The sequence below is a fragment of the Saccopteryx bilineata genome, chromosome 4 (assembly GCF_036850765.1).
Source record: "Saccopteryx bilineata isolate mSacBil1 chromosome 4, mSacBil1_pri_phased_curated, whole genome shotgun sequence".
In the NCBI taxonomy this organism is placed as follows: domain Eukaryota; kingdom Metazoa; phylum Chordata; class Mammalia; order Chiroptera; family Emballonuridae; genus Saccopteryx; species Saccopteryx bilineata.
Window position 1 is genome coordinate 292,801,305 of NC_089493.1, and position 23,772 is coordinate 292,825,076.

At 56.7% G+C, this 23,772-nt stretch overlaps 2 protein-coding genes across 5 annotated transcripts; one reads left to right on the forward strand and one right to left on the reverse strand.

Moving 5' to 3' along the window:
- The first annotated feature begins 2,101 nt into the window (after positions 1 to 2,101).
- On the forward strand, positions 2,102 to 8,082 carry SLC5A2 (solute carrier family 5 member 2). Of its 4 annotated transcripts, none has more exons than XM_066275762.1 (14): positions 2,103 to 2,258; positions 2,820 to 2,891; positions 2,968 to 3,072; positions 3,952 to 4,116; positions 4,430 to 4,535; positions 4,776 to 4,856; positions 5,162 to 5,232; positions 5,547 to 5,682; positions 5,897 to 6,004; positions 6,115 to 6,265; positions 6,392 to 6,560; positions 6,638 to 6,853; positions 7,429 to 7,561; positions 7,648 to 8,082. In XM_066275762.1, exons 1-14 carry the CDS (start codon positions 2,133 to 2,135, stop codon positions 7,872 to 7,874), a joined length of 1,866 nt encoding a protein of 621 aa, XP_066131859.1. In that variant the 5' UTR covers positions 2,103 to 2,132; the 3' UTR covers positions 7,875 to 8,082. The 4 variants fall into 4 exon arrangements, with proteins under 4 accessions (XP_066131861.1, XP_066131859.1, XP_066131860.1 ...); XM_066275760.1 differs by having other exon boundaries at positions 2,104 to 2,258; positions 5,003 to 5,232; XM_066275763.1 differs by lacking the exon at positions 3,952 to 4,116 and having other exon boundaries at positions 5,003 to 5,232.
- Positions 8,083 to 8,105: 23 nt separating this feature from the next.
- Positions 8,106 to 20,457, reverse strand: RUSF1 (RUS family member 1). Its single transcript, XM_066275772.1, has 13 exons — positions 20,127 to 20,457; positions 19,819 to 19,933; positions 18,280 to 18,325; positions 16,619 to 16,651; positions 16,422 to 16,527; positions 13,849 to 13,950; positions 10,940 to 11,010; positions 10,638 to 10,822; positions 10,494 to 10,557; positions 9,651 to 9,721; positions 8,893 to 9,036; positions 8,714 to 8,788; positions 8,106 to 8,243 (listed from the first exon to the last, which is right to left on the reverse strand). The coding sequence occupies exons 1-13, from the start codon at positions 20,418 to 20,420 to the stop codon at positions 8,146 to 8,148; spliced, it is 1,404 nt and encodes a 467-aa protein (XP_066131869.1). The 5' UTR covers positions 20,421 to 20,457; the 3' UTR covers positions 8,106 to 8,145.
- Between the last annotated feature and the right edge of the window lie 3,315 nt (positions 20,458 to 23,772).

Here is a 23,772-nt window from a genome sequence, read left to right on the forward strand (position 1 = left end):
GAAGGTGGAGAAGGAATTACTTTAACCAGATAGTCAGAGAAGGTCTCTGAAAATGTATGCCTAGGGTGAGTCTCCGTTGAGAAAGAGCCACCATGTGAAGTGTCTGAGGAGACCATTCCAGGCAGAGGACACAGGCCGAGGCCAGGGGGTAGAAAGAGCTTGGCGTAGTGGAAGAAAGGAAAGGCCAGTGTGGCTGGATTAGAGTAACAACGGGGGAGAGGAGCAGGAGGTAAGATCAAAGAGGCAAGAGGTGCCACACCATGGAGGGCTTTGAAGGCCCCGATGTGTCCTCTGAGACTGGCCCTGCGTTTCTCTGGGCACTTCCAAGTTCACTGCCCCTGAGGCAGACACTGGGAGCTGCACCCACACCTGCTGGGCCCACCTGGGAAGTCCTGTACACCCGGTCTCCCCAGCTGCTCCCCAAGTTTCCATCGGAGGGTGCTCTCTGGGGCGAGGAGTGTGCTCCTGTACCCCGTGGGGCTGAGGTGGGCAGGGAGGGGGTTCTGTAATATCCAAGTACGGAGAGACAGGAATTGGTGAAGAAACAGCCCAGCTTCCTGGCTGCTTGAGGGGTCAGTTCTAAGATGTGTTCCCCAAAGAGTCTCAGGGGATCCCCACTGGAGCTGGAGTCCAGTTATTCACAGTCGTCACCTGTCAGTGGACACACCTTTTATTGGCTTTACTTCTTTCTTTGTCTCACTTCCTCTCTCCTTCACGGTCCTTATTGGGATCACCTCCCCAGGAAAGCCCTTGCTCTCCAGGTCTTATTGTGGGGTCTGCTTTTTAAGGCCCTCCTTACATAGAACTCATTATATTCCCCTAGAATAGTGTTCTCTCTACCCCATCTCAGGGGTGAACCCACCTACCACAGTCAGACATCCAACCCTGGTCAGTTCTAGAAGTGAGAGGTACAGCTGTCCATCAACCCTCTCTCCCTTCTTGTATCCAGCCCTGTGCTAAGCAACAGAATTCCAGGGGTGAATCAGATCATTTCCAGCTCTTGGGGAGGCCCTAGCCTGTGGGGGCAACAGAGCCAAACTCAGACAAGGGCCACGCAATGTGCTTGGAACTGTATCAGAAAAGTCGAACCTAGCGTGCAGAGGACCCGGGTTCGATTCCCGACCAGGGCACACAGGAGAAGCGTCCATTTGCTTCTCCACCCCTCTGCCGCGCCTTCCTCTCTGTCTCTCTCTTCCCCTCCCGCAGCTAAGGCTCCATTGGAGCAAAGATGGCCCGGGCGCTGGGGATGGCTCTGTGGCCTCTGCCTCATGCGCTAGAGTGGCTCTGGTCGCAACATGGCGATGCCCAGGATGGGCAGAGCATCGCCCCCTGGTGGGCAGAGCTTCGCCCCATGGTGGGCATGCCGGGTGGATCCCGGTCGGGCGCATGCGGGAGTCTGTCTGACTGTCTCTCCCTGTTTCCAGCTTCAGAAAAATGCAAAAAAAAAAAAAAGAAAAGTCGAAGAAGTCTTTCCTGAAGGGGTAACACAAACTGGGCACTGAAGGCTGAGTAGGAGTTGGCTGTTTGGGAGGCACTCTAAGCATAAGGCACAACTTCTGCAACAGTTTAGGGGTATAAAAATATACGATCTGGGTGGGGCAAAGGAGTAGGAAGGAAATGGGAAGAAACTCTAGATGTGGTACGGGAGCGAGAGAAAGGGTGGGCGGGGCTTGGGGCATGGCAAGCCTTGGCCATCAGGCCAGGGAGCTTCTACCCTCTGAGTATAATGGGGAGGTATGGAGGGTTTCTGAGCAGGGAGTGACAATGTCAGATTTTGAAAGTGATCCCTCCCTCTGGGTCAGTCAGAACCAGGGGGGCTGGCTCAGCCAGTCTCCCTAGGTCAAGGCTGAAAAGTAGGCATTTTTAGGGGTGTGTGTGAAGTGATTATGAGCTTGAGGCACCGAGGAGGGGGTATGGGCTAAGGCCTTAGAAGGAGCGTTCCTGACCCGGAAAGGATCCACCTTCCCAGGACCAGCCTTCAGCCTTGATGCAGCCTGATTCAGCTAAACCAAGCCGGGGAGGGGGGACAAGCGCCAGGCGATTCGTCAGCTGGCTGCACCTGAGGTAACCATTAATCCCTCTCTCGGGAGAGCCCAGGGGCTAGTCCCCTTGAGGGGCAGATCCTGGACAGAATGGAGGAGCACGCAGAGGCAGGCCTGGCGCCAGGGCCGGGGGAGCAGAGGGTCTTAATCGACAACCCTGCTGACATCCTGGTCATTGCCGCTTACTTCCTGCTGGTCATTGGTGTCGGCTTGTGGGTGAGAAGTTGAGGGGGTGTTGCTGGGGGCCAGGTTTCCTGGGGATGGCGGAGAACCTCGGGGAGACTGCGGGTGGCGCTAAGGGCAGGATGCCTAGATCTTTGAGGGAGAAACCGGGGGGGGGGGGCTGTGGGAAGGGGGGCAACCAAGTCTCTCCCGTTCCTCCGCCCCACACGGAAGCGATAGCCTCGGGGAGGTCTAGTCAACACTCATTCTTTGTCTTCCTACCTTTGAATTGGGCTAGTATTTTCCTTGGGGACAGCCTCTGTGCCCCTATCTATATCATGGCTGACCAGAAGAAGCCCATCGACCTGATCCAAGGTCCCCAGGAAAGTCAGGCTGCATCTAGCCACACTCAGGCTTGGGTGGTTGGACACCAGATTGGGCCTGGGTGGCTCTGGGTGTCTGGGAAGAGGTCGCCGGGGTTGGCTGTGAACCGTCAGGGAGCCGAGCCCTAGTTAATCTTCAGCCTGAAACAAGGCTGAGGAATGTGTTGAGGAGGCAATTGAGGTTCAAAGACGTACCCTGAACTCAGGTCTCCCCCAACTCCTGTCTCCCCAGTCCATGTGCAGAACCAACAGAGGCACTGTGGGTGGCTACTTCCTGGCGGGACGAAGCATGGTGTGGTGGCCGGTGAGAGAGGCCGGGTCGTGGAGTGGGAGGGGGCCCGGAGGAGCGGCCTGACTCACCCACGCCTCTGGGCGCCCAGGTCGGGGCCTCTCTCTTCGCCAGCAACATCGGCAGTGGCCACTTCGTGGGCCTGGCAGGAACTGGCGCTGCAAGCGGCTTGGCTGTGGCTGGATTTGAGTGGAATGTGAGGCCCCCTTTTCGCCAGTAACCCCCACCCCTTTGGGAAGCCCTGGGAGGGTTACACCCAAAGAGGCTCCAGGCAGCGGGGAAAGTGAGACGGGAGGTGGAACTTCCCGATGGTGTGAGGTTGGGCTTCAAGTGAGGGTCACAGGTCCAGCATGCAGGCTGAGGGATGTAGGAGATGACTGCCTTCAGGGTAGGAGTAGGTCCTGCTCCTGGCTTGCTGTGGGAGTTGGGACCAGCCACTCCCTTCTGTGGTCTTGATTTTCTCCTCTCTGAAGTGGGCTGAACAGCCTCAAAGGTAGTGACCTGCTTGTTCTGATGCTCTCTGCCGTTGTGACCTATGAGGATCTCTGGGCCAAATTAGAGCTCCTTGCGGAAGTGGGAGGGAGACAAAACTCTGGGACTGAGACCGCCTCGGAGAGCTGGGGAGATCAGTGCTTTGAGCTCAGGGCTCCCTGGAGGAGGAGGCCTCTGAGCTGAGTCTTGATGGTTTCCTTGGGTGGAGAGCAGAGCAGAGAGGAAGCAGCCCTTCCTGGGAGAGGCTAGGGGCAGGCTGAGGGGTCTGTGCTTGGAAGCATGTGCTTGGGGATAGAGGGTAGGGACCATCTTGGGAGGGACTGGCCTGGGGTCAAGGCCTGGGAGGCAAGGAGGGCTCTATCTAGTTAAGGGCCCAAGAAAGTGTGAAGACCATGTCCCTTCATGCCCAGGGCTCAGGGACATCCGCTGCATTTGTGTCCTCTGGGCCCAGATGTGACCTTGCCTTTAGAGAAGCACCTTCATGGACAGAGGGTCTTTCACACCCTTTGGGGAGGGGGGCGGGGAGGCCGTGCTCACGGCAGGATCTCAGACAGGGGTCGCAGCTGTCGCGCGGTCCCCGCAGGCGCTGTTTGTGGTGCTGTTACTCGGCTGGCTCTTCGCGCCGGTGTACCTGACCGCGGGCGTCATTACCATGCCGCAGTACCTACGCAAGCGCTTCGGTGGCCACCGTATTCGCCTCTACCTGTCCGTGCTCTCACTTTTTCTATACATCTTCACCAAGATTTCGGTGCGCACGCGCGGCGGGCGGGACTGGGCCCTGGAGGGCGGGACCACGGAGAGAATGAAGGGTCTTTAGAAAGCCTTGGAGCGGGTGGGAGGGACCAAGAAGTCGGGTCCTGACCGAGGCAGGGGCTGGAAGGCTTGGGTGTTTGGGGCCGCAGCCACAGTGGGTGGGGCCTGGGCAGGCCAGACCATCGAAAAGTGAGGGGAACTTTAAGACGTGGCCAACATACTATTGTGGTCTCTGGGTAAGAGGTGGAACAGGGTCTCTTCCCTGGCCTCTGGGTTCTGACCTGCGCGCTCGCTCCTTCTCCCCCAAGGTGGACATGTTCTCCGGGGCGGTATTCATTCAACAGGCTCTGGGCTGGAACATCTATGCCTCTGTCATCGCGCTCCTGGGCATCACCATGGTCTACACTGTGACAGGTGGCCGTAGCTGGGGCTTAGGGAAGGAAGTGGGCTCAGTAGATGTGACAGGAGCGTCGCTCAGCCATATTCTGTTCACCAAGTCCAGCCTTCAGTTTCCCGAGTGCATGAGTCTGGAGAATGGGCTATCGTTTTGAAATCTGTTCTCCGGAAAGGGGCACCTTTTCCATATTCGAATAACACGGTCGGTACTAGGAGCAGACTGTCTGGGCTGTCCCCACTGATCCCGGCCCGTTGCAGGAGGGCTGGCAGCGCTGATGTACACGGATACCGTGCAGACCTTCGTCATTCTTGGGGGGGCCTTCATCCTCATGGGTTACGGTATGCCCCGATGGGGGAGGGGCGCGGAGGTCGAGGGTCGCAGGGCTCTCCCTCTGGGAGCTGGGACATCCCGCGGCTCAGGAATGTGGGTCCTAGGGAGGGACGTGGCGTGGGGGCCGGGTCCCCTGACGGTCCTGCCCGCACAGCCTTCCACGAGGTGGGCGGGTATTCAGGGCTTTTCGACAAGTACTTGGGGGCAGTGACGTCGCTGACGGTGTCCGAGGACCCAGCTGTGGGCAACATCTCCAGCTCCTGCTACCAACCCCGGCCCGACTCCTACCATCTGCTCCGGGATCCTGTCACAGGAGACTTACCGTGGCCTGCGCTGCTCCTGGGACTTACCATCGTCTCAGGCTGGTACTGGTGCAGCGACCAGGTGCGGGGGTCAGAGCTTGGGTGGCAAGTAAGGCTGGGGTGCAGCCAGAACCGATGTGGGCGGGGCCAAGGTGGGTGGAGCCTGAAGCCGTGCAGGGGAGCTGGGTCGAGGGCGTGGTCTGAGGGGGCGGGAACCCAGCCAGGATGTAGCTAAACCCGAGAAAGCCGGATCCAATCAACAGGGGCTGTGTATGGAGCGGAACTGCCGAGCGCTGGGCCAGGCAGGGCCTGGATTAGAGCAGGGAGTTGAGGCAAGGCCTGAAGGCGCCGGGTGTCCGGGACTGGCCGCAGGTAGTTGAAGTCCCCTTGTCACAGGTCATTGTGCAGCGCTGCCTGGCGGGGAAGAACCTGACCCACATCAAGGCGGGCTGCATCCTGTGCGGCTACTTGAAGCTGATGCCTATGTTCCTCATGGTCATGCCAGGAATGATCAGCCGCATTCTTTATCCAGGTAACAGAGTCACCCCCGCCCCGGGTAAGCCCTGTGCCCCATCCAGACCCTTTCTTGTGTAAGGATCGAAGTGCCTGCTTTCTCATATCTGTTACAGTCCCAAGATTTGGGAATTCAGCCATCTAGTCCCACCTCCTGCCAGGGGCCCCACCTCGCTCCCATTAGAACCCCCAGACCAGGCCCCATCCTAGCCGTGTCGTGTCCTTTCCCCCAGACGAAGTGGCGTGCGTGGTGCCTGAGGTGTGTAAGCGCGTGTGCGGCACTGAGGTGGGCTGCTCCAACATCGCCTACCCGCGGCTTGTCGTGAAGCTCATGCCCAATGGTGAGGACGGGCCCCAGGTTGCCCTCTGCCCACGGGAGACTGCTCTCAGGAGGAGTCACCCTTCGCCAAGCCCGCAGCCTTCCGGGACTCACTGCTCCCCCTGGTCACAGGTCTGCGCGGACTCATGCTGGCGGTCATGCTGGCCGCGCTGATGTCCTCGCTGGCCTCCATCTTCAACAGCAGCAGCACCCTCTTCACCATGGACATCTACACGCGCCTGCGGCCTCGCGCAGGTGACAGCGAGCTGCTGCTCGTAGGACGGTGCGGTCTGAGTCCCCCGACGCCCCCCCATCTCCACGAATCAGCCCGGGAGGCGGGCAGGGAGCCCTGACTGGTGGGCTGGGGAGACGAGCGTCCTCGGCGAGGTCTGACGGCCCCCCACCGCAGGCTCTGGGTGGTGTTCATCGTGGCAGTGTCGGTGGCCTGGCTCCCCGTGGTGCAGGCGGCACAGGGTGGGCAGCTCTTCGACTACATCCAGGCAGTGTCCAGCTACCTGGCGCCGCCCGTGTCCGCAGTCTTCGTGCTGGCGCTCTTCGTGCCTCGCGTCAACGAGAAGGTGAGGGCACCTGCACGTTGTGAGCTTGCTGCAGGGCTCGGACATCGGAGAAGGCTGACGCTCTCTCACCCCCACAGGGAGCCTTCTGGGGACTGATTGGGGGCCTGCTGATGGGTTTGGCGCGCCTTATTCCCGAGTTTTCCTTCGGCTCCGGCAGCTGCGTTCACCCGTCCGCATGCCCCGCGCTCCTCTGCGGGGTGCATTACCTCTATTTCGCCATCGTGCTCTTCGTCTGCTCTGGCCTCCTCACCCTTGTGGTCTCACTGTGCACAGCACCCATCCCGCGCAAGCACGTAAGTGTCAGCCTCTGGCCAAGCATTCAACAGGCACCATGTGGGCCAGTGCAGCCCTCTGTACCCCGTCTGCCAGTGGCTTCCAGGGAACACCAGTGGAGAGCACCCGATTTTCTATACTGAGGGCTGGTGGGGGCAGGCTGGGAGTCCAGTTTAAGTTGCATTTGCAAAGAAACAATGTTTTTATTTAATGACCTTTATTTGAAGTGGGATGGGGGAGACGGCTTGAAGATCATGAGGGAAGTGATTCAAGTCCCCCCAGAACCTTGGCATGGCCTTAGGAGCCCAAAACAGGTTATGTCTGGTGGCTGCGGGAGACAGCACTACCCTGACAGCCCACAAAAGGGTCCGGTCTTGTTCTGCTGCAGGACAGAGCTTTCCACACCCAGCTGAGACGCTTGGGGTCAGCCTGAGGCCAAAGGGAAGCCACGGGTCATGTTTGAGGGAGCCGAGCCTCAGCTAGGTGCACAGGCTGGACAGAGGGAGGCTCGGAAGTGCAGGTGCGAACAAGAGACATTAGGGTCTGGCGTGGGGGAACCGAACTCCCACTTGGCCCCTGCTCCCCTCCCCCCCAGCTCCACCGGCTGGTTTTCAGTCTCCGGCACAGCAAGGAGGAGCGGGAGGACCTGGACGCTGGCGATGAGCGGGAAGGCCCAGCCTCACCTCCAGTCCAGAATGGGCGCCCCGAGCACGCAGTGGAGGTGGAGGGTGAGGCGCTGCCCCAGGAGGCGGGGCCAGGGAGCAGGGCGCGCCAGGTTCCCGCAGACTCACTGCAGGGCTTCCATTTTTTCCAGAGCCCCGGCCCCCGGCTCCAGGACTGTTCCGCCGGTGCCTGCTCTGGTTCTGTGGCATGAGCAAAGGTGGGGCGGGCGGCGCCCCACCCCCTACCCAGGAGGAGGCGGCTGAGGCAGCCAGGCAGCTGGAGGACATCAGTGAGGACCCGAGCTGGGCTCGTGTGGTCAACTTCAACGCCCTGCTCATGATGGCCGTGGCTACGTTCCTCTGGGGCTTTTATGCCTGAGGCCCACCACGCTGGGACCGTGATTCACAGCCAGGGCCGGGCTCAGACTCACAAGGAGCAGGGATGGGGGAGCCGGCTATGGTGAGAGGGAGAGGGGCCCGATGGGAGGAGGAAGGCCATAGTCCCCTTCCCTCCTCTACCACGTCTGCCTGGGACCCAGTCCGCCACAGGAGTCCCGGCACACAGAAATAAAGCTGCCCTCCCCCATGCTGCTGTAGCCAACGTGTTCTTGCTTCGGGCGCCGTGGGATCTGGCTCTGCATCTGCGCTGCTCACAAAACCTTCTTTTCTGGAGACCGGGGCCACGTGGCCCTCCACTCATCCACCTCCAGCTGGTGCTTTTCGGTCTTCCAGCCCCCATCCTGCAGTCCTGGGGAGAGGCCATAGGGTGGGGGGGTTGGTGCTACGGGGACTGTGGGGAGGGGCCTGGGCTGACCCTGGACAGAGGGGTAAGGAGCGGCGCAGGCTGGGGACAGGCTTTAGGACCCGCTCAGCCTTCCCGTGCCTCTGCTGGGTGATCCCTGGCCTAACGTGAAGCTGAAACCTCATCCGGTTGCAGCAGGAAGTCACTGAGCTAGCACATGGAATAGGGGCTGAATAAAAGATCAGCATCAGTCATTTGAGCCGCCCCTCCCTCCCGGTTCTTCTCTACCCAGTGGGGTTACTTACAGAGACAACACTGACAGCCCCAGGGACCACCCCAACCTCTCCACCCTGCAGACAGGGAAACAGGCCCAGACTGAAGCTGAACCGGACCTACCGCTTCCCAGGCGGAGGAAAAGGGGACAGGCAGAGCCCAGGGAGGAGAAGGCCCCCGGGGCCAAGGAACCTGAATGTTACCTTTCAAGAATGTCGGGAATAGCCTGTCCAACACTTGGTGTGTCTCCTTGACGACCCAGCTCTCTTCCTTAGGACCTGGATGGGGGTGCAGAACCAGGGGCTCTCGGTTCCCCAAGCTGAACATCCTCTCCCCACCCCACCCCCGGAGCCACCAACCGTCAGGACTGAGGGGCTCTTACCGGCCTGGACTCGGTCCCTCAGTCCCTGCAGCTCTCCTGGGAGGGGCCCGCCTTCCCGCAGGGCGGCAAGCACCAGCGCGTGTGTGGCAGCCCTCAGGATGGCCTCAGGGCCTGCCGTCTGGCCCAGCACAACCTGTACCTTGTCTGGAGACCCAGGGACAGACTGGTACCAGGGAGGGCCACCTCCCCAAACACTCCTGCCCTTGGCGGAGCATGGAAGACCACCTCTCACCCTTTCCTTCCCAGCGCCATCTGCTGCTGCCCCCCAGTGCTCTGGCCAAACGGAAATGCCCAGTTTCCAAATGCAACATCACAGCAGCTCACGGGGGCAGGTTTATTTTGCATGTTTTTAATGGCTGGTGAGAGAAAGCACCTCTTAACATACATCCAGCAGACCAGTAAACTCGAGTACTTTTCCTCAAGTGACTGAGAGGGACAGGCAGTCCCGAGATTAAAGGTCCCAGTCTTGGAGAAAGTGTGCTGCAATGTACCAAGTGCTTTTACAGTCATCCTACTTGATCCTCATACAAACGCTGCAGGTAACAAGGCAGGTCTTGTTAGCCCATTTCCCAGAGGGGCAGAGTGAGCCTCACCGGGCATGCAGCTATAATCTGAGTGCATCACGTCTCAGTCTAGAGCTCCCCCGGACACCAGCTAGACTCCAGACCGTCCAGGCTTGTCCAGGGCGTGTGGCCCTGGAGCCGAAGGAATGAGAGCCCAGGAGGGCACAGCTTGGGGTGGGAGGACCCAGTACTTACTTCGTGACGGGTCCCAGTGAAGAAGGTAAGGTTCCTGGTGTCCCTCGGCCAGCTGCTGCAGCTCAAAGACACTGCAGGGAAGAGAGCACAGTGGGGGAGGGGAAGGCAAAGGCAGGAGCAACTCCCGGTCAGCCGCACTGCCGCCTGCTACCCATCCTGTCCACTTTTTTTTTTTTTTTGTATTTTTCTGAAGTTGGAAACAGGGAGGCAGTCAGACAGACTCCCACATGTGCCCGACCGGGATCCACCTTGCATGCCCACCAGGGGGCGATGCTCTGCCCATCTGGGATGTTGCTCTGTTGCAACCAGAGCCACTCTAGCGCCTGAGGCAGAAGCCATAGAACCATCCTCAGTGCCTGGGCCAACTTTGCTCCAATGGAGCCTCGACTGCAGGAGGGGAAGAGAGAGACAGAGAGGAAGGAGAGGGGGAGGGGTGGAGAAGCAGATGGGCGCTTCTCCTGTGTGCCTTGGCTGGGAATCGAACCCGGGACTCCTGCATGCCAGGCTGATGCTCTACCACTGAGCCAACTGGCCAGGGCCCATCCTGTCCACTCTTCATCTGTCCTTCACCCACTTCCCAGCTGTCCCTTAGACACTGCCCACGCACTCCACGGCCGCCTTCCCTTCCTTCTGCATCTACACATCCATCTGCCCCGCCCACCCGTTCTTCCTCCAACAAATGTTCTCCATGCCTGCTCCGTGCTGATGCCCCACTGTGCTCATGCGTGACGCTGTCCTCAGGTCAGTTCAGTGGACGTGAGAACAGGAGCAGGGGTGGGGCCAGGCCAACGAATAAGGCGCACGTATGGGGAGGAGTGATGAGTGGGAGACCCTGCTACGTACCTGGAGACCAAGCGATGCAGGGGGACCCCCAAGGACAGGGACAGAGTCCGAGACGGCCAGACACCTGTGGGAAGTGGGAGTCAGGAGCCCAGGCTGGGGGACAGACTGAGAGACAAAGTACTTGAGACCAAGGGGTTGAGTCACCTGTCCACAATGGCTCCATCCGATTGGCTGAAGTGGGGTCCAGTACCTCCCCCTTCTGAAGAAAGTGCTTCAGGACCAGCCAGAGCCGGCCTCTGTTCAAGGTCTCTAAGACAAGGGCCCGGACTGCCCGGTAGTTGGCGTAGATGTGGAGGGCAGTGAAGAAGAAGAAACACCCGAGGTTGAGTCTGGAACGAGAGGGGCTCGGCAGGGGCGGGGCAGAGCTGGGGCTCGGCAGGGGCGGGGCAGAGCTGGGGCCCCGCCCAGCGGGCACCTCTGTCCCTCTGCGCTGGCTCTCGGCTTACCTGGGGCAATCTGACACCAGGGGAAGTATCAAGAGGCTGACCAGGAGCCCCACCAGGTTTACCAGCGTCTCCTGGAAAACAGCAGAGGGGTTGGGAGTTGGAGGGCCCCCTCCGGGCCAGACTGGCCATCCTGAAGTCCCTTTCCCGACAGTCCTCTCTGCCCCAGAAATCCCCCACAGCTCCCTGTACTGATCGGGGTGCTTAGTCAATTTTTAACATTTTTAGTGAGTGTGCTGTCATTTAAAAGATACTTGCTGCTTCTCTGCCCAGGCAGATACGATGCCCTCGAAACATGTCTCCTTCGTTTTGCAAGTCATCTGAGCAGCCCTATGCTTAGGCAAGTCAATGTCCACAGATTGGCATTTCTTTGGTGGTTAAAAAAGGCTGACTTCCCCCTGGTCCCTTGGGTATGCAGTTACCAACAGACACTTTTGCAAAGGGGTCAAGGAATGACCTAGGAAGAAAGGCACGAGATCTAACCCTCTTACTCGAGAATGAATGCTATTAAGTACCCTGATGGCCTGGCTGAGCTCACCCTAGGAGAAAGGACCCCAGGCCGCCTGCGGCCAGCTCGTCATAGGGACGAGGAGTCTGGACTGGTGGCCCTGACTACTGGGGACCCCGGGAGAGTTGCCCCTGGCACGGAGGGGCCTGAGGATGGAGAGCTTTTCTTGCCCAGCCATCCTGGATAGGCTGTGGGCACGACAGCTAACTAAGGACCGGGAACCTTGGGAGCTCAGAGCAGAGGGGCCTGCTCTTCCCTAGGTGGGAACCGCCCTATCCAGCAGCCACAGCGAGTGGTCACAAGGCACCATCAGCAGGAAGCAGGTGTCCGCTGCGGGAGGGACATGTCCCAGGTTGCCCCGTGCCGGGTAACTGCCTCTGGGGACCGAGGAAGCCCTGGAGCCTTGGGAAGTACAGCTCAGGGGTGGGGGAGGGCTGAGGGTTAGGAAAAGCGCTGATGGGGGACGCAGGCACAACTGGGAGACCCTGACGATCAAGGCATGGGTTGTACTTATTTCCTTGTCCCTAAGAACCCAGGGAGAGATAATGGGGAAGAACTAGTCCAACCAGTTCCTGAGAGAACGGATGTGTCCAAGGGACCTTTCCAAGGGGCTCTAGGGAGACTGAGCTGCTCCACGCCTCATTTCCTCAGGGGAAGAATGGCAACAATGAGTCTCTCCTGCACAGGGAGCGACAGGGACTCGATGAGCTCATACAAATAAAATACATGGTGAATTTTACAGCTGTGTTACTTTTTTTTTTTTTTTGTATTTTTCTGAAGCTGGAAATGGGGAGGCAGTCAGACAGACTCTGACATGTGCCTGACCGGGATCCACCTGGCACGCCCACCAGGGGGCAACGCTCTGTTGCAACCAGAGCCATTCTAGCACCTGAGGCAGAGGCCACAGAGCCATCCTCAGCACCTGGGCCATTTTTGCTCCAATGGAGCCTTAGCTACGGGAGGGGAAGAGAGAGACAGAGAGGAAGGAGAGGGGGAGGGGTGGAGAAGCAGGTGGGTGCTTCTCCTGTGTGCCCTGGCCGGGAATCGAACCCGGGACTCCTGCATGCCAGGCCGACACTCTACCACTGAGCCAACCGGCCAGGGCCTGTGTTACTATTATTGAAGAAATACAGCTTGTATTACTATTATTGAAAAGAGTTAGTTTTCATTAAAAAAAAAAAGAAGTTCTAGGCCCTGACTGGGTAGCTCAGGTGACTGGAGCATCATCCCGATATGCCAAGGTTGTGGGTTCTATCCCTGGTCAGGGCACATACGAGAATCGTCTAATGAACACATAAATAAGTGAACAACAACTTGATGTCCATCTATCTCTCTCTAAAAATCAAATTAAAAAGAAAAAAATTATATTTAGAAGTTGAGCAAAACAAATATAAGAGAAAGACAAAAAAGTAGAACTGGAGAGGAGAGGTTTCTTTATCTTTTAAATAAAAATTATTTCAAGGATTTTATTTATTGATTTTAGAGAGAGAAGAGAGAAGGGGGAGAAGCAGGAAGCATCAACTTAGTTGTTTCTCATATGTGCCTGGACTAGGCAAGCCTGGGGTTTGAAACCAGCGACCTCAGCGCCACCACAGGTCAGGTGAGAAGAGAGGTTTCTAAATTGCTTCAGTGTCAAAGAAAACTACGTCCCCTTTCTGACACCTCTGGACCTCACTTTCCCCTCTGTAAACAGGGATAACAACAGCACTCCTCCTAGGGCTGGTGTTAGTTGAATAACTCAGTGCGCCTGACCTGTGGTGGCGCAGTGGATAGAGCGTCGACCTGCAATGCTGAGGTCACCGGTTTGAAACCCCGGGCTTGCCCGGTCAAGGCACAAATGAGAAGCAACTACGAGCCAATGCTTCCTGCTCCTCCCCCCTCAGCCTCTCTCTCTCCTCTCCCTAAAAATTAATAAATACAATCTTTAAAAAAATAATGCAATGTATATAAACACTCAGCATGGGGGTAGGGGGCCCCCAAACCTGAAGGGTTCAGCCCGTCTCCCGTGGTCAGGCGAGGGCCGGGCCGGGCCTGCTAAACTGCTGAGTGGATGCCTCCGGCCAGGCCGTGAACCCAGCCACCTTGCACGCTGAGCACTTCTGACTCCCCACGTACTCTATCATGAACTCACATGATCAGACATCCACCCCGATCGTGAGGCTACGGCAGGGCGAGGGTGAGGGCCGGGCAAAGGGAACCAGCTTGGACTCCCTGCCACCAGAGCCCGCGCCCTCACTCCTGACCCCCTATCCTGAAGTCAGAGCAGGGGCACCGACATTTCCTTCGGTGTGTCTCCCACGCCGACCCCCGGGAGCACTGGGTGCTGCTGCCCCCACCTCAGACTGGGACCTGGTCCGATGCACCCCCTGCTCCCGCACGCCATCCCTGCAACCCACCTGCTCACCTGGCTGCCATCCTTGGCCGCCACGTCGGCCATGTTGTTGCGCCGGGCCTGGTGCACGGTCAGGGCGGCCCGAGTAGCGCCACCGGCCACGCTCACAATGCACTGCGCGGGGAAAAGGGGAGAGAGACAGGCAGGGTGGCTGCGGGCTGTGGGGACAGGCACTTCTGTGGGCGAGCCCTGTCCTCAGCTCCAAGCAGCTGGAGGAAACCAGGCCGCGGGCAGCCCCCCCAGCGAGAGCCCCAAGGCCGCCTCGGAACCGATGCTCACTAGATGCTCACTATGCGCCTCCGCCAGGCCCGCCTCCGGTCTCACGCCGAGAGAGAACTGAAGTTCCGCCTGCCCCTGCACCCCACGGACCCAGCCCCAGGAGACTCGACTTCCTCCCCCACGGGGGAGGCCCAACGGCCATTCTCAGCCCAGAGCTGCCCTGCCCTCCGTCTGCTCCTTGGGCTGCACCCCCCCTTGCCGAGCTTCCGGGCCCAGGCTGGTTTCCAACTTCATGCTTGCATTCTGCCCGCCTGTAGCTGACCCCACTCTCCTCTTGGCCTGGAGGAGGCCGAACCGAGCCTTCCAGACCAGTTCCGAACCACCGTGGGTGGCCCTGACCTCCAAAGGGAACCTGGATCTCTCCCTCTGAGATGTAAAGCCGACTGATGAGGGCCCCCGCCACCTCCATCCACCTCCTAGTCATCAAAGCTCTTTTAGGTGTCAGGCACGATTTCAGTGGTATGCTTTAATTCGGGCTCAGTCCCTGTCTCAGGAAGCTCACACACTCACAGACGTTAAAGAAACAAGCTGTTGCCTGATCGGGCAGTGGCACAGTGGATAGAGCATCGACCAGGGACAGTGAGCACCCAGGTTTGAAACTCTGAGGTCGCCAGCTTGAGTGTGGGATCATAGACACGACCCCATGGTCGCTGGCTTGAGCCCAAAGATCACTGGCTTAAAGCCCAAGGTCGCTGGCTTGAGCAAGGGGTCACTGGCTCAGCTACAGACCCCCGGTCAAGGCACATATGAGAAAGCAATCAATGAACAACTAAGGTGCCGCAACTACGAACTGATGCTTCTCATCTCTCTCCCTTCCTGTCTTTCTCTCTCACACAAACACAGAGAGACACACAAAAGAAATAAGTTACGCAGGTAGAGGAAGTGTAGGGACCTGAACACACGGAAGGAACTCTGAAAGCCTGTTGAAGTCTTTAACCTAAGAGCAACGGGCCAGAAAGTGACCTGATTCGATTTCCACTTGTAAAAGCGTTATTGGGCCGCTCTGAGGACTGCAGGGGGTGAGACTGGAAACAGGGAAACCACCCAGGAAGCAGCTGCTTTTTCAGCAGCAAGACAGCACCGGCCACATGGAGATGGAGGAGAGACAGACTGGAGCTTCAGGAGGGAGAATAAGAATTGAGTGCACATTTCCTGAGGGTGGCAGGTGTGCGGGAGGAGAAGGCGTGGATGACAGCCAGACTGCTGGCTGGTGTACCTGGGGACAGAGGAGCTGGTCACCGAGACCAGAACTCTAGACAGGGTTGGGGGGCAGGGGCGGGGTGGAGGCAGTTCATGGCCCTGCTCTAGTCCCTCCTATGGACACCGAGGCCCGAGGCGGGCTTTGGTCACCACCCTTGGTCCACCGCTGCAGCAGGGACCCCCTCTGGGGGTTTGTCCCGGGCGGGGATGCCCATGGCATTTAGTGAGGGTCAGGGCAGCTAAACTCCCCCGCCACAGAGAGCATGTCAGTGGTGCCCTGTGGAGAAACCGCCCTCCAGGGGATGCTGGCCGGAGAGACGGGCCTTCGGGATGGACCCTAATGTCCTCTTAAGTCTTTGGTCTGTGCCAGACACTTAACCCGGAGGCGGAGACAGGCCGAACTGTTCAGCGAACCTTGCGAGGCTTCAGGGTCCTCCCCTGGGCGAAGCCCCCAAAGGAACCGCCAGGGTGAGCAGCCTGGCAGAGGTGAGGAGCTCGCTTCGCCCCGCCGGCCCTCTCCTCGCGTCCCGGCTGCGCCCGGCCTTGCCGCTGGACCTTGACCCATCCACACGGTTCCTTCTGCTTAGAACAGCCACCCCGCACCCACACTCACTTTCGGGGGAGGACCTCCTCCACGTCCTTACTGGGCCAGATTCCCTGAACCCCCTGCTCTCACACTTCTCATCTGGAGGATCTGTATTATTTAATTTTCTGTGGCTTTCTTTCAAAAATAGGAGGGCCTCTATTCCGTGCCAAACCTGTAGTGGTCACTCAATAAACATTCTACTGAAAGAATGGAAGGTGCGAGGGAGCAGGTCCCAGGACACTGATGCTGGGGTACCCCCCACCTCCCAGCTCAGTGCCCCCTCACCAGTGCCGGGGCCCTAGACCTCAGGGCTCCAGAGGATCTGGGCCACCAGAAGCTGTCTGGTGGAAGGACCAGAAAGCATGGTTGGGGCTGAGCAGAAACATCTGAGCGTTTGCACTCTTCTAGGAGTGCCTTGAACACAGAGCCCAGGCTGGGCTCCTTGAGGGCCCAAGTGAGCCCACACACAGCACCACTAAGGCAGGGATCTTGGGTACAGGGGTGTCCCAGAGGGGGGTACCTTAGCCAGGTTGCTCATGCAGACGGTCATGGTGAAACAGACTGGGTATACAGGGGCCATGATCTCGAGGAACATGGCGACATCGTTGAGGATGTCGGCAATAAGCCTGGGGGAAAGGCATCAGAGGTGAGGGGTCAGAGGTGAGAGGCCTTCGTAATAGAAGACGCCCCTCCCTCCCCTCAGTCCCAGCTCCTCACCTCCACTGCTTGGCGTTACAGTCCAGTTTGCTCCTGTTGGGGAGGAGAGATTGGTTTGCAATTTGGGTTTAAGAAGAAAACATGTCCTATGGGCCGTGCAGGCCATCCTTAAGCTAAGGTAAGGTCCCAAGGGCTCAAGAAGACCCACACCCCAGCCAGACATCGGTCCTGACACCCTGTCACTGCTGCCTGGAGTGCTACCATCAGCTGGGAGGACCTTTAGTGGTCAGTCAGTGTTTCCCCTTACTAACCCACGACACACCGAGGAATGAACTGTCTTGCGGCGCTCCCCACCCTCTGGCCCTCTGCTCAGGGAGGCCATCCTGGGCGCCTCTGCCGTCCCCCCTCCCCTTCGTCTTGCCTGCAGGGCTCCCGGCAAGAAGTCCACATACTGTAGACTGGGAAACGCTGCATTTAGTGTAACCCCAGCATTTTATGGACAACAAGCTCAGAGAAGGGCTATGACTTCCCCCAGATCGCATAGAGTAGAGGGGACAGGCCACGAGAAAGAGCCAGGTTCTGACACCCAGGCCTAGGATACTTCTGCTACACAGCGTCACAACGGCCACCTCTTCTGCCCGGCAGTGCCACCCTGATCCGTGCAGAAACACTGGAGACCACTGCCCCAGGGGCAGGAGGGGCTGCAGTCCCCAGCACAGCTCGGAATCTGCAGCATTGGCCCTGACCCTTGCTTGACTGGAAATCTCCTGGAGGGAAAGGAACAGCCCTGGGTGCGGAATGGGACTCACGTGGGGAAGTCCTGGGGGAATATATGGCAAAGGCAGGACTGGAACACAAGGGCCAGGTCGAGGACTCAGCCCAAGAAAGCAGCCGGTACCGCAGAAGGAGTGCAGGCTTTAGGTTCAAAACCCACCTCACCAGTTACGAGCTGTGGGACCTGGGGAGTCACTTCCTTCTTCATGGCTTGCTTCACATCCGTAAAATGTGCACATGCAATCCTACTCTAAACCGTGGCTGCAAGGATTAGGGATGATATGTAGAGAGCTTGTGAGGCACAGTTAGTTAATAGCAGCTGGTGCTCACGGAGCCCATAGTACGTGCCACGCCATGCACTAAGCACTTCGCATAAACTGTCTCACTGCACCTCGCAGTGGCCATTAACAGCGCACACTCAGCACTCCTGAGGTGGCCCAGTACTGACCTGACGAGGAAGCAGGCAGCACGAGATCCTCAAGCCCTTCTAGATGCATGGTGACGTTGGTCCCATGAGACAGGGACCCTGACGGCCTGCTCAAGCCCACCCCCCACCCGGTTCGGCAGAATCCGGCTAAGTGTCTCTGCAGTCCAGTCGCTCCGTGTGGGCTCAGCACCGGCTGCTCAGGCCTCTCCTCCCACAAGCAAACGGAGGACGCTCGGAGCGCTGTGGCTCTGCGTTTCCCATGATGGGCAGCGAGTGGCCCGTCAGTGCTCTTGCAGGCACTTCCGGCCATAGCCATGGCTCTGTGTCTTCACTGCTAGGTGACCCTGGGCGAGCCACCTGTACTGGGTACTCCACCTAAAAACTCCCTAGTTCTAATGCTCTAACTGTTCTACCCTGGAAACTGGCAGGGGACAGGAGCTGAAAGTACAGCCAGCGTTGAGATAGACATGACCGCTGTACTGGAGGGGCCAGAAGTCTCCGGCCTGGAAGACAAACTCACCCCTTCCACCAGGCAAAGACGATGCGGCCCAGCATGCCAGTTGAATCTGGGGAAGAGAGGCATTGGCACAGAATGAGGAAGAGTCTGAGGGACCACAGGGCTTCACAGGCCCTGCCACCAAGATGGCCGATTCACCTGGGTCACTGTCCTCGGGAGCTCAGTCTGTTGTGGTTTAAGTTCTAGACCAGTGGTTCTCAACCTTTCTAATGCCGTGACCCCGCAATACAGTTCCTCATGTTGCAGTGACCCCAAACCAAAAAATAATTTTGGTGGCTACTTCATAACTGTAATTTTGCTACAGTTATGATTCGGAATGTAAATACCTGATATGCATTATGTATTTTCCAATGGCTTTAGGCGACCCCGCTGGGGTCGCGACCCACAGGTTGAGAACCGCTGTTCTAGACAGACATAGCTGTATGATGGGTCAGACATGCCTAGATGAGTTCTGGCTGGGTAGCTCCATGGTTTAGAACACTGTCCTGATATGCCAAGGTTGCAGGTTCGAAGGTAAGGACAATACCTATCTCAGAGCTACCGTGGAGACTGAGTCGGTACATTTAAAAACTGGCACATAATATACATTGTCTGTGCGAACTAGGACGAGAAGCCACAGGTCACTACTGCTTCTCCACTGACATGCGCAATCAGAGAGCTTCTTTCCGGAGGTAACTCACGTTGGGCCAGTCAGCTCAGCCTTAGTGGTAAGGGTACAGGCAGAAGCCTCCTCATTACCCAAAAGGTCCAGGGAGGCTCATCAGAGGTGTGTCCGGGCAGATGCTAGGAGCAGCATGAGCCTTACTGAGGCTCTAACTCAAACCCTCCCTGGGAAGGGCAGGGAAATGCAGAGGGCAGTGAGGAGAGCCAAGGGCGCTCCAGACCCGAACGCCAGCATCTCCCGTTCCCTCTCCCCTTCACCACGGCACCGAACTGCAGCTTCTACTTTTTATGAGTGGTTTCTCAGAAAGCGGTCTACACATTTAATATAGGATTACTACAGTTATTTCTAGCACCTGTTAGCATCCCCGAGAGCCTAAAAGGCCTTTCATTCTTCCCAGAACCTCCTCTATTAGGACCAACTATAATTTAATTTTTTTTTTTTTTCTAGTACTAACCAATTTCCCACACCCTGGTCTTCCACAAAGAGCCTAGCGGGAAAGGGGAGGGGCCGGTTAGGTCAGGGATCCGGGCTCCTGGTGACTAGGGACTGAACAGTGCTGCAAGGCTGGTACATGGGATGGGGGTATTCCAGCGGTGGGAGGCTAATTAATCACTGAATAGGGCCAATGAAAATCTTAAAACAGTTACTCCGCTGAATTTTGTCTTTCCTTTAGCTGGATATAAGGCACTGTTCTCGGCACGAGGGAGACTTAGCTCCGGGATCTAATCGGGCCCAAGTCCATAAACATACATATCACAGCCCAGAGCCAGAGCCCAGAACACTGGGAGAGGGGTGGGTTTCTCAGCCGCAGGAAAAAGAGGAGGCCAGCGATGCAGGGCTGAGAGCGGCGACGGGCCAAGCTCCGGGGCCCAGCTCACCTTTCACCAGCCAGGTGGCCGTGGCAGCTGAAACAGAGGCCTCTGGGTTTCCCACTCCGATGCCCAGCAAGACGGCGTGGGTGGCCAGGGCGCCGGAGAGGCTGGAAGCAAAGGCCTGGAGGAGGAAAAAAATGATCTGAGTAGTGGGTGCAGGAGCACGGCGGTCTAAGTTCCCGTGTCAGCCCTCCTTGGTGTGTGACCTGGGCCTTGTCACAGCTCCGCTCTGGGCCTCAGTCTGCGGTCCATACACGGGAGGGAGAGCCGGCCGGCGCTGCCCCCCGCCCCGGGCTATAGGCCGCCTCGCTGACCTGCACGGAATCCCACAGCTGGTAGGGCAGATAGTCCGGGCTGACGCTGTCCGGGAAGCCCTGCGGCAGGAACACCGTCAGGAGACGCGAGAGAGGGGGCGAGGCGGTCGCGGGAGGTGCCCCTCCGCCCCCATCTGGTTCTTCGGGTTTCACGGCCGCGGAGAAGTCCCACCAGCGCCGCCTCCAGGTCTCCCACTGCAGGCTCCCGTCGGCAGCGGCGTAGCAGCTCCGGGCCTCCTGGGAGCCGAACTGCTCGGAGCAGAGCGGAGCTGCTATAGCTGCTCGTCCAGCCATTTTCCGATCACTTCCGTCAGTCCAACTGGACCACACACGTGGGCAAAAGATAGTTCAGCTGGGCTACGGCGGCTGCAGGGGGCCAATCTTCCTTCGCGAAAGGGCAATCGGCCCTGGAGTGGAGCTCAGGGTCTATAGGCCAGTGGGTCTCAAACCTTTTGAAGTCAGGGTGCATTTAAAATCCTGCGAATAATTGTAGGCGCACTATATACAAGTTTCTGAGAAATATGTTATAATAATTAAGTCACATATTAAAGAAAATAATATAAAGTCCAAGCGTGCTTTTATGGTAATTAAATGAAATAAATACAACAAAATTGAATTTATTCTGACATTAAAAAACATTTTTATGTTACATTTTTTAAGTTATGCTTTTTAGAATTCGTAAAAAAGAGGGGTTAAAAAATAAAAAAACAACAAAAAAGTTATCTTTTTATATATACAGATGCATTCTTAGTAAGATTTAGTAAATTCAGCGGGTCCTGGCATGAATGTGTTAAGTTTTTTCATTCTTGTGTTTATGAGAAACATGAGCCTGATGTGTCCTAGCGATTTCTTCAATGTTTGGGCATATATTTGAAAGGCAAACTCTCATTTCCTCGTCAATACATTGAAGAATCCCTCTCTTTTTACTCTTAATTGTGTTGAGTGCAGAAAACCCCCACCATACATATCATCTTAACTTTACACCAAACAAAGGATAGGAGAAACTTGCCTCCAGTCTTTCTGGGGAACATGGGGGGTAGTGTAAACAATCCAGCACCACAGCTTAACAGCCTTTTGCAACCTAATCAGGCAAGTGAGGTGGGGGTTTGGGCAGACTGTCAGCTTACAGCCAATTCCCCACACCTCTGTCCCCCCAAAATCTAAACTCCAAAACCCTGTTGGTTTTTTGGTCCCCAACAAGCACATATTTCTCTGGAATACCATAGGGTGCACCTGGAAATCTTCTAGGGCACACCAGTGCCCCCTGGCGCACACTTTGAGAACCACTGGTCTAGGCAATGCCTGTCTGACCTCACCGCCCTGCCTTTGACACTTCTGGGCTGGTCCTGGCCCTTGTTCTTTGTAGCATTTCGTAGCTGAGCCACAGGAGCAATAGAGGCCCTCTGACCCGTCAAGTCGTGGAGATGCCAGCATTCCTGTGACCCTTTCGGTTTTGGGGAGAAGGAAAGAGCGTCCCTAGGGAACTGTGGCATTGGAGACCCAGTGTGGCCACAGAGTTTTGAGCTGTGTGACTTTGGGAAAGTTAGTGTCTCTCTCTGGGCCTCAGGTGCCTTCTTTCTTGTAAGGCCAGGGCTACATTTTACTCCTATCTGCAGTAACTAACACCTAGTAGGTACTTCCAAAATAAATGAGGCCCTGGCAGGTTGGCTCAGTGGTAGAGCATGGGCCTGGCGTGTGCATGTCCCAAGTTTGATTCCTGGTCAGGGCACACAGAGTGTGCATCTGCTTCTCCACCCCTCCCCCTTCTCTCTCTCTCTCTCTCTCTCTCTCTCTCTCTCTCTCTCTCTCGTTCCTGAAGCCATGGCTCCATTGGAGCCAGTTAAGTCTGGGCACTGAGGATAGCTCCATGGCCTTGGTCTCAGGCTCTAAGAAGAGCTCTGTTGCTGAGCAACAAAGCATGACCCAGATGGGCAGAACATCGGCCTCTAGTGGGCTTGCTGGGTGAATCCTTTTCAGGCATATTCAGGAGTCTATCTCTGCTTCCTCTCCTCTCACTGAATGAATAAATAAATAAATAAATGATAAATAAATGCATGCATGATGAGAAGTTGGACCAGATGACCCCAAAGGAGGCCTTGTTAAGCTTCCCTTTCTGTTTGTTTTTGTCTTTCTTCTGGTGGCTCTGGCATTCACTACAAATTCTCTGCCCTTCAGCCTTCCCCAAAACTGGAATTTCTGTTGTTTCTGAAAGGATCCTGAGGACATCTGAGGAGTGAGAAGATCAAGGGACTGCAGTGAATAGTGTCAGAAAGCAAGAGAAATAGGCAAAAAGTTCTGTGTGTTTGTTGGGGGAGAGGATAAACACTTTTTCTCTCCCTCCCAACTCACCTTTTTTTTTTCTCTTTTCCTTTCTCCCTTCCTCCTTCTCATTTAGTGCAATGTATGGACTCCAGTGTAGAAATTTTCCAAGAGCGCCCTCTTTTCATCAGAAAGGAATACCCCGATTCCTTAGCCTGGCGAGGAGGTTCGGGAGTCAGCCCGAGATGTCCTTCTGGAGTATGCGCTATGTGGGCTGTTTGGAGTTAACGGCAGTTTTAGCTTCAGGCTCAAGAGAAATTTATGCCCCTCCTTTTAACTACCTAGAACTTGAATTAGGTGTCTTGCCTATAATAAGAGATTATTGGCCCTGGCTGGTTGGCTCAGTGGTAGAGCATCAGCCTGGCGTGTGGAAGTCCCAGGTTCAATTCCTGGCCAAGGCACACAGGAGAGGCACCCATCTGCTACTCCATCCCTCCCCCTCTCCTTCCTCTCAATCTCTTTCTTCCCCTCCTTCTGCCAAGGCTCCATTGGAGCAAAGTTGGCCCAGGCACTGAGGATGGCTCCATGGCCTCCACCTCAGGTGCTAGAATGGCTCTCGCTTCAGCGGAGCAACGCCCCAGATGGGCAGAGCATCGCCCCCTGGTGGGCATGCCAGGGGATCCCAGTCAGGCACATGCGGGAGTTTGTCTGTCTGCCTCCCCACTTCTCACTTCAGAAAAATACAAAGAGAGAGAGAGAGAGAGAGAGAGAGAGAGAGAGAGATTATCATCAATAGCCTTTTCAACCAACCTATATGGTAGGATAAACTTTTACTTAATAAACAACTGCTCTTATCCTCCTGCAGTGACCCTTTGAACCCCCAGGGCTCCCAACTACTTCCCGAGCTCAACATTTCTTACGTACCTGGGTCCCCTCTTCTATCTCTGAATTTCTCCAGCATGTCGGGGTCTCTGAACCTCTGCTAGATGTTGGGTTCCCATACATACGTATGTATTAAATCTGGTTATTTTCTCTCACTTCTTTGCCTCATGTCTATTTGATGATGAGACCAGCAGGAAGAACCTGAGGGCAGCGGAAAGTTTCTTCCTCCCCCATACTGGCATTCTTGGATACCCACTGCCTACCAGTTTGACTTCCTGCTAGAAACTTCTGATTCTCTCACGCTATCACCCTCCTCTGGGACCTCAGCCGGGAACAACACCCTCCCACCCCACCTCATCTTATCTCAGACCTAGACAGCGTCTCTCTGGGCTGAGATAGACCCAGGGGACTTCATCTTCCTTTTTTGAGAATTCGAGTTGCTCGTTGGAGTGAAAAAAAATGGAAGGGTTACAAACGTGCCACGTTTAGAATGAATTAGCTTCTG

Excerpts from the sequence above, each read along its gene's own strand:
- RUSF1 (XM_066275772.1), bottom strand. The coding sequence starts at position 20,420 with ATGGCTGGACGAGCAGCTATAGCAGCTCCGCTCTGCTCCGAGCAGTTC. Across the intron at positions 10,823-10,939 it reads CTGGTGTCAGATTGCCCCAG|ACTCAACCTCGGGTGTTTCT; the intron begins GTAAGCCGAGAG and ends CTCTCGTTCCAG. Across the intron at positions 9,722-10,493 it reads CTGCATCGCTTGGTCTCCAG|TGTCTTTGAGCTGCAGCAGC; the intron begins GTACGTAGCAGG and ends TCTTCCCTGCAG.
- SLC5A2 (XM_066275760.1), top strand. The coding sequence starts at position 2,133 with ATGGAGGAGCACGCAGAGGCAGGCCTGGCGCCAGGGCCGGGGGAGCAG. Across the intron at positions 2,892-2,967 it reads GAAGCATGGTGTGGTGGCCG|GTCGGGGCCTCTCTCTTCGC; the intron begins GTGAGAGAGGCC and ends CTGGGCGCCCAG. Across the intron at positions 6,561-6,637 it reads TGCCTCGCGTCAACGAGAAG|GGAGCCTTCTGGGGACTGAT; the intron begins GTGAGGGCACCT and ends TCACCCCCACAG.